We start from the raw sequence: 9652 nt of genomic DNA on the forward strand, positions 1-9652 counted from the left end.
GGACACAGGAATACTGTTAAAGTGAAATTATTCTGCATGATACTAAAGAGATACAATATTACACATTTGTCAAAATGCATCATATTATAGCAATATTCTTTTTAAATGTACCTACCACTGGGTGAGAAAACTTTTTCAAAATAAAAATTAAAAAAAATAAATCAAGAATAGAAATTACTAACAAAACCACTTTTATCCATTCCGTTTATTAAGAACTAAATCTAATTTGATCATGAAAATTTTATTTTAGAAATTAGAGATATATATATAGTCTTCTATCTTTGGGGTTGTTGTTTTTTCTTCCCCATTTCAAGAAAATACTGTATTATTGAAGTCCTGCTTCACAGAATATCTATGGGCCAATCAAACATAACACAAATTTTATAAAGTTCTACAGCAAATTTTTCTAATGTTACTAAAAAGATCATGTAAGCTCGCAATTATCCCAACTATAAGATATGAATATACCCTGACAAGAAGTTAGTTCCACTGAAGGAGTGGCAGACCTATTTAAATTTGCATGTTGTTGTTGTTGTTGGTTGCCTTCTAGTCAAGCGTGACTCATAGCAACCCTATGAACAAAAGGCCTGAAGCCTTTTTAGAACTATCAACATTTATCAAATTCACAGTTTCTGGAGGCATGTTTTTTAGGAAGTGGATGCCACTCCTGCTGCTTTTAAAAAAAATGCTTTTTTTATACAAAGAATGGTTTGTCAAGAAATTACTGCCTGAGTAAGAACAGAAAGTCAATCTAATTTCTCTATTTTTTCTGTATTTCCACCAAAGGCAGAGCCTGGAAGGGTCAGAGTACAATAAAGAATCACAATTTCCCTTCAATTCTTTGGTAATTACTGCTATGTGGGGTCATTCAGTGACTCGTTTTAGACATTGCAGGATATGTTAACATAAAGCTTTTCCTGCCTTAGAACAAACTATAGCATTATCTTAGCCATAAATATTTGGGTTTAAGCTTTATGAAAGGCAAAAGAGAAAACTATGCGTACAGTATTTTACAAAATCTTTTTGAAAATCCTTCCTGGTATTGACGAAAGCACGTCCTCTTTCCGTTCCAACGACAAATACATCTGTTTCATACACTGCAATGCAGGCCACTTCCGCCTTGGATTTGGCTAACTCTTTACACTAAAACATAAACAGAAAACATCATGGTCTATATAGACGTATAAAAGGCGAAGAGATAAAAACCTCAAATCCTTCATCTGTTTCATTAGATAATAATTTCAGCCTTGCTTATCATAAGCAGAAAAGTCAACATTTTCTGAAAGGTACCAGTCATTTTCTAAAAGGTACCAGTCCCTTTTAAATGTACATACAATGGAATATTATTCAACTATAGAGACAAAGAAAAGTTCTGGCCCACACTACAACATGGATGAACCATGAAAACATTAGCTAAGTAAAGCAGATTAGATAAAAATAGGCACCAAGCGATTCCATTTTATTAAATCTGTAGAACTGAAATAACCATACACACAAAAAATAGATTAGAGGTTAACAGGGGCTGGGGAGAGAGTAGAACAGGAAAATATCTGTGTACTTGATAAAAATTTCTGTTTGGGAGAAATTAAAAAATTTTGGAAGAATAGTGAAAATGCTTACACAACACTGTGAATGCATTTAATGCCACTGAATTAAACACTTAAAATACACTCATTAATAATCCACTCAGCATTAAAGAGTATTATCTATTAGAACATTTTCTGTAATAATATCCTTTGTCAGTTTTACTGTTTTCCTAATAATTTTTAAAAGTACATCACAGTTCTTAAGGATAAAAAGTGTGCTGATGTTAAACTGAGTGAAGTCAGTCAGTCAAAAAGAATAAACAGATTAGTCCACACTCATATAAGTGGCAAACACAGAGCCCAAACATTAGAAACGATAGGAGAAGGAAAAAGTGAGTCTGCTTTGCGGTGGTGGAAAAATTTGGCAATGGACAGGGGTAATGGTTGAACAAAATAAAATGACTAATGTCACTGAAACAGGCAGGTAAAAAATGTTCAAATGGCAAGTGTTTTGCTGCATATATTATTTTACAATTTTTTTAAAAAGGCATCTTTGTAATCATATACACAATTATATTTTATTTTTTCAGTTCATTCTAAACTGAAATTTATCTCTTTTTTTACTTTTTTTTATTATTATTATTTTTGCGTGTACCGTCAAATCAGATCTGACTGGTACAGAATGTGACCGTCCCTCCTTCTCCAGCAGCGCATCTGGTGGATTCGAACTGCGCACCTCTGGGATAGCAGTGCAGTTTCTTGCCACTAGGCCACCAGAGCCAGCCTTGTCCTCTTCCTGTTGCTCTACAATTTATTTCACTTTGCATATGACGTGAGGTTACACAGTAAATTGTTCTAATAGGTTTTCTGCCTGTTCTCAGTGTCACTGAAAACTGCAGCTTTTCATTTGTATAACACCATTTCTCAAGTTTCTTAAATCAGAATTACTTGCAGTTAATAATACTTTTAAAAACTTACATAAAAGAATAGTATAGTTTTTTACACGATCAGAAGTTTTTGAGCAATACTAGTACAGGGTGGAGAACCTCCTTAGATGGAGGATATGCCTTGAAAGGAATCAACTGTTTCCAGCCTGAAGATTAATGGTGTACTACAACTCTATTCTTTTTTTATTATTATTTTGTGTGTGAGTGTGTACCGTCAAATCGGATCTGACTGGTACAGGAGGAGATTGTCCCTCCTTCTCCAGCAGAGCATCTGGTTACAACTCTATTCTATTTCATGGTTATGCTAAGTATTGTGACTGCTCTCCTATGAGAAGTGGTTCTCTACCTTGTGAAAAAGGAGGCTGCCTCCTTGCTGCACTATCCACACTCTTAGTTGGACAATCCTGTCACCAAAGGTAGTATTTATGAAAGAGCAAAACAAGATTCAAGTACTTTCCAAGGATTAGACCAAAATTCTCTAGAGGCCAAGAGAAGGAGGAAGCTGACCTTTGTGCCTTGAGCACTCTGACAAACCAGTCAAAGAGACAAAAATTAACTCAAAACAGTAGGAAGAAGGGAAATGGCCTAAGGGAGCGAACAGAAAGAATCTCCCACCATGTCACAGTGAGACCTGTAAGACTACACTGCTATCCAATCCCAGTCAGCCACTGAAGGCAAGAAAGATACACAGGCTCCTTCTGCTCAGGACCTGGCGTGTGAAGCGGTCTATGAACTCTAATAGATCAATACGATCCTGCTGGTGTGGGAGCTAATGGGCGGGCTGATCGCTGCAAGGTCAACTGGTTCAAATCTGACACAGCCAACCACTTCTCAGAAGACAGAGTCTCCCCCAAAATAACATACACCCCTGAAAAGCTGACAGAGCCTCAGGTGAGTCAAAATCAACTCGAGGGCACTGAATAGGAGTTTTTGTTTCAGATGAGCTTGAACAGTTTTCATCTCCTTAGCCTGAGCAGCTTGGAGATCAAGTTCACTACACCAACAGACATTCAGAAGAAAATTAAAAAAACAGCACAAGACAAAGAATTTACTATTTCACTGTGATTATGGGCATAACAGGATTTTTTTCACAAATAAAAAGCGAATCTACTACATAATTTAGTAGAGGGAGAAGAGCAAGGAGAATTGTGAATGCTTTCTTTGAATGCTGTACTTTTCTTTAAGCATACGATAAATCAAACACTTGTACCATACTGTCATATCCAAACTCACTCAGATAAACGTCACATCCTACACGCAAATGAAAAGTTAATCATGTAAAACACATGACTGTGTAAGATAGTGTAAAATTAAAAGTGAAAAACGCAACACTTAGATAATAAGACAATTTCAAAACACGATTTGAAGGACTTAAATCTGTACAACTATTCACCTTTTAAGAAAAAAAAAATTATTCTTATTAAAACTAAGAAACACAAAAATGGGTTTTACAAAAACACACCAGCCTTCTCCAGCCAGTCCTACCCTGCTACGGAATCGTTTCTGGAAGGGAAGGCTCTCTCACCATCGACTCCAGAGCAGACATGAGGAACGTCACCACCATCCGGCTCTCCGAGGACTCCTCATCTTCTACAGGCAGAGTTGACATTGCCACTTGGGCCATGATCTGTGAAAGAAAGATAATCAATATGTCAATGGCAGAATCCTACAACTTTGTTATTCTAAACACAAAAGCAGAACTATGAGAGTTGGATCCTCCCATAATATTCTTATGTAAGAAGGAAAAAAGTCCTCTTAGATGAGGAAAAAAAAATTAGGCTCAAAAACTAAGTATTATATCCCTATATAAGGTGAAGAACCCATCTCTTCAATTTCCATTTGGTGTTATTTCCATAAAACTAGGTCCATATCACCTCGCAAAGTAAATACAGACAGCAAACCTACAACCAGTTATTTCTTCCAAAGGGGAAGAGGTGCTACATTCAGAGTGCAGTGAAAATCTACCCTATTTCACCAGAGGACATGGATTCAGAGTCCCCTTTGTTACACACATATGGATAAAGAGAGAAGGAGGTAAAACAGAATGAGGCTGGGTGACAAGAATTCATCCTAAGTAAAAAGAAACTAGGTCCTACACTACGGACTACAGGGTATCAAGTAACATCTACAATTCCTTTGTAATATGGCATATTATCAACTATTTTTTGGTATTAGCAAAGAGCCAACACTAAATTTCAAACACTATAAAATTCAACCTTGATATAAGTATCAACACTCTAGTTAACCAAACTCTAAAGCAAATTTTAAAATAATCAAATACTAACAATAAATGTCTGTAAAGTATGCAAACTGGGGGGGGGGGGGCGAGAATACCACCAACCCAAAAATCCCACTGTCATCAATAGGACTCATAGTGACCATTCTCTGGTTTGGAGGCTGAAAATCTTTACAGAAGCAGACGTCACAGTTTTCTCCCACAGAGCGGCTGATACAATGGAACCATCTTTTCGGTTACCAGCCAAGCACTTAACCTTCGAGTAAGCAGGGCGCCCTTTAGAAAGACCACCACCTCCAAAACCCTCTAATGTAGCAGCACGCTGTCACACAGAGTAACTGTGCATCAGTCCTCCACAAGGACCACACAAAACAACGGTGCTCGTTAGCAAAGGATAGTCAACATGAACGAATAACAGATAAAGAAAAGAATAAACAATAAGTAGACCCATCTATGCACAGGAGTCAATTTTTGTAGTTACTTGGATATCCTGTATTTAAAGCTCTAATGGTCCAGGGAACATGGATAAAGCTATTAGTACACAAATGTGTTTGGTTTAAAATGTATGTAAATCTTTGTCTGATTTTTAAGAGGATTTCTCTTTTCCCGGACCTATTATTAAATAGTGTGATCTAGCCTGACCATCTGTTATCATGGGAATTAACAGATAGGCTAGATCTGGGCCTCAACAAGCAATGTCAACATATTTAGGAAATAAGATTTGGTAATAAAAAATTATTTTTACAAAACAATTGACATTTATCATCTCCATTATCTGCGAACAAACAGAAGCAATTTTGTTTCCCAGAGCAAGGACCTATTTTGACTGGGAAGAGAATCAAAACAAGCAACATCAAGGCAACAAATGGTCAAATCATGGACATTCCTGTCCCTGTCTAGTCCACTCTGCACTCGGGGACCAGTCGGACATGTTTAGATTGAAATGTGGCTGAGTCAAAATGGACTGCAAAGGCATACTCGTTTTCTATAACTGAAACATTCCCTTCTATCACACATAGCCCATTATTTCTGAAAGCTTTCAGCATTTTTTCATAATCTCACTTTTCTTTAATTCCCTAGCCAGAGAAAAGGCAATATGGTCGTATTTAACAAAACGCCGTGATCTGTCAAAGTCACACAAAGCCAGCACCATCAACACTAGAACATACAAGTAGGACAATTTTCTGCCACTCCTCTCACTTCTTCACTTAAATTGTCATAAATTTGATGTAAAATCATGCACACTCAACGTGTTAAGAAATGGGAAACAGCCGGTATACACCTGGATAAGCCACGGGTGCCAGGTAACCGAAAGCTCCTATTTCATTATCAGAGTTTTTCCGGAGAGGCATCCTAGCACTTCACCATAGAAAGGGTCTGGGAGATGACCAAGTCCTGAGAGATGAGATGAAGATGTGTCTGGGAATCTGATTTCAGAAATGGGTTCATCTGTATTACCACAGGGTTTCAATGAACTGCTCTTTGCCCATCTACAGAAGTACCATCCTAGACTGTCTTTAGAAAGAAAATGGAACATTTCCTCACCTAGTGTGTGCTACCACCGACTTCTCCCTTTTTCTAGGACAGTGGCATTATCTACGAGCACAAACTTTTTGTATGGCAAAAGTCAAGAGGGCAGACGTGGGTTCACTAAGCCACTAACTAGCTACGTGACCTCAGTGGACTATCCTTAGGCTCCTCCTCTCTAAGCAAAGACGCTAAACAAACCACTTATTATGAAGTCTGACCTTTTACCAATCCCCTGAATTTAAAACAAGAGTTGGTCAAACAAAAGGGAATTAAGTATGTCAGAGCTTCCCTGATGAACTCATTCAACATTCACAACCACCCTGAGAAGGAAACATCATGCTTACTTATGTAAAAATAGACATGGAGAGAAAAAAGGCCTGCCTGTCATCTGTTAGCTAGATCATGGCAGAGCAGGGACTGGGGAAAAGGAAATCATGAGGGCAGAAAACAGGACTGAAAGGGTAAAGTGTTCCATAAACTTGGAACAAAACTCATACAGTCTCTTCTGGTTTACTCTAAATGGGGATGTGGGGGGGATGTACATCAAAGAGAGATAGGAAATAAATTAAAAGTAAAAAAAAAAACCCACTAGAATAAGGCATGTCATCTTGTCATGATGTAACACAAAACCTCAGAAGTCTCCCAGTAAAGAAGACAGGAAGAAACAGAAAATTTAATGACACCGAAACGGAACATTCATCCTTAACCCATGTTGCTGTTTGTTGTCTGGTGCCCTGGAGTTGGTTTTGACTCATAGCAACTCTCAGAACAACAGAATCAAACACTGGTTTTCCACCACCCTCATAATTACTGCGGTGTCTTGAGTCCACTACGGCACATTTGCTGAGTCTAGTTAAGGACCTTCTTCTCGTTAACGACCCTCTCTCTACACAGTGGTTGCTTCTGGTTAACATTCTCAAAGTGTGTTAAGAACCAAGGGGAAGGCAGACAGGCATGCTTCATACTTCCAGGCTTCATCAGAAAGAGAGTTCTTTGCAATAGTAAAGAAAATTACAAAAACGATCATGTACTCCATAAGACATTAATAAAAAAATAGGCTCCTTTGAGTCTTTTTAAGTACAGGAAAGAAAAGTGAAATGCAACAATTCACATGGTGGAAACAACGTTAGACGAGAGAAGAACTTTCACGTTTCTGAATTTGCAACGTGAAGCATAACGGCTGTGAGGATGGCATACGACCAGGCAATATTTCTATCAGACAGAAGGCTGTTATGAGTCAGAGTCCGCTGGACGTCACCAAACAGCAACAACACAAAGTGCCTACTCTTCCAGTCTGTGTTTGCCACTGCTGTGGTGGGAAAGGAGGGGAGATAAGGAGAAGAGGAGGTGCTCTCTCTTCATGAGGAAGACAACCAATCACCCAAGGCACAAAGGCAGCAGTCAAGGAACAAGGTGAGAAGCATCCCATCAGAGATATGCTACATCCAATATGGCAGTCAGGCAGTCACCATCTGAGCGGGACGACTAAGCACAACAGAAGGAAGAATGCATGCCTTTGGCGTTGTGGTGCTCACTGAACATATCATGGACTGTCAAGAGAACAAACAGGTCTGTCCGGAACAGGGTCAAACCCGGTTGTTCCCTGGAGGCAAGGATTTTGAAGCTCCAACTGATGTATTTTGAGCACTGTGCCAGGAGCAACCAGTCCTTTGACAAGGACATCAGACTTGGAAGGGTGGAGGGTCAGCACAGAAGAGAAAACCCTGGATGAGATGGATTGACGGTGACTGGCAATGGAAGCAGGTGTGTCCGAGATGGCTCGGGATAGAGCCAGGTTCCAAGCCATTGGTCAAAGAATTGTTATGAGTTGTAATCACATTCACATGAAATTATTTAGATCTAAATAAATAGAGTTAAAATTTCACTTCTTTAATACCACTGATAATTGTCACATGTAGTCCACAAATATCGAACAGTCCCCTCATCAACAGTTACTTTTAACAGCTAGTTCTAAGATATTCAAACTACGTTGACTAAATTACATCCTACTGAATCCTCACTGCCCACTGCCACCATGGTGGTAGCGGCAGTAAAACAACTGAGTTCATCAAGGGAAAAGAAAGTACAGGGGAATGTGAGTCTAACAAACTTCTGCACACCATCTGGACAATTATCTACTGGTTTGCCATCTCTCCCTAAAACACAGTCGCTAGAAAGAGTCACCGAGCAAAAGAAGTCCTGAAGTAGGTTTATGAAATACTAAATCAAAGAGCATGCAAAAAAACAACAAACGCTAGAGAGGTTGTACAGAGACTGGAACTCTTCTTCACTGCTTGTGGGAATGTAAAATGGTACAGTCAGTATGGAAAGCAGTCTGGCGCTTTTTCAAAAAGCTGGAAAGAGAAATACCATTTGACCCAGCAATTCCACTACTGGGAATATACCCTAAAGAAATCAGAGCCTCCACGGAAACAGATATGAGCACACTCATGCTTACTGCTGTGTTATTCACATTAGCAAAGAGACAGAAACAACCCAAGTGTCCATCAACAAATGAACTGAAAGAACAACTATGTATGTTGAGAGAGTTCTGGTGGCCTAGTGGCAAGAAGTTACACTGCAATCCCAGAGGCAGTCGGTTCAAATCCACCAGATGCTCTGCTGAAGAAGGCGGGGCAATCTCCTCCTATACCAGTCAGATCTGATCTGATGGTACACACACAAAGAACAATAAAATAAAATAAAATAAATTTAAATTTAAAAAAAAAACCTGTGTACATTCACACAATGGAACATTATGCAACAATGAAAAACTATTAACTCATTAAACATTACATAACATGGGGGAGACTGGAGGACATTATGCTGAGTGAGATACCTCAGCACAAAAGGATAAATGCTGCTTAACACCACTGTTATAAAATAATACTGGCATGGAGGAGTTGGGAAGAGAATGGGAAAGGAGTGGACAGATAATGAATACTGCATTAGATGAGACGAGGGGAAGAACTGGAAGGGAACACATGATTAGGTATTGTCTGTATGACAATAATCTGGAACAAGGCGTGCACTGCAGGGAGGGGGAGGTGAAGGGGGTGGAATGTGCAACAATGGGGAAAAAAAATTTTTTTTTTAAAAAAAGAGGATATAGACCACCATAAGAAAGTGTGTTTCTCAGGGGAGCTCTGGTGGCCTAGTGGCAAGGAGCTGCAACTACAATCCCATAGGCACATGGTTCGAATCCACCAGATGCTCTGCCGGGAAAAGGAGGGACAATCCTCCTGTACCATTCAGATCTGATTTGACGGTACACTCACACACACACACACACATACACAAAAAGAAAGTGTGTTTCTCAGGGCAAAATCAGGAAAATTCCAGAGCCTGGCCCATTCTTGGTGCAATGTTTTGCCTCAAAGAACCGGTCAATACCCAAGATAGCACTGCTATAG

At 39.1% G+C, this 9652-nt stretch overlaps 1 protein-coding gene across 5 annotated transcripts in view; it reads right to left on the reverse strand.

The window, feature by feature from the left end:
- The window catches only part of GTF2I (general transcription factor IIi), a 71823-nt gene extending 67722 nt beyond the window's left edge, over nt 1–4101 (reverse strand). For 4 of the 5 annotated variants that reach the window (XM_006889667.1, XM_006889669.1, XM_006889668.1 and 1 more), the window contains exons 1-2: nt 3999–4097; nt 1005–1143 (exon numbers count right to left, since the gene is read on the reverse strand). In XM_006889667.1, coding sequence (XP_006889729.1) covers nt 1005–1143; nt 3999–4097 — 238 coding nt within the window. Of the gene's footprint in view, nt 1–1004; nt 1144–3998 lie in introns of all 5 variants that reach the window. The other variant, XM_006889670.1, reaches the window with a different exon arrangement.
- Between the last annotated feature and the right edge of the window lie 5551 nt (nt 4102–9652).

This window comes from Elephantulus edwardii, unplaced genomic scaffold (assembly GCF_000299155.1).
Source record: "Elephantulus edwardii isolate Elephantulus edwardi_28Jun2011 unplaced genomic scaffold, EleEdw1.0 scaffold00080, whole genome shotgun sequence".
Lineage (NCBI taxonomy): Eukaryota > Metazoa > Chordata > Mammalia > Macroscelidea > Macroscelididae > Elephantulus > Elephantulus edwardii.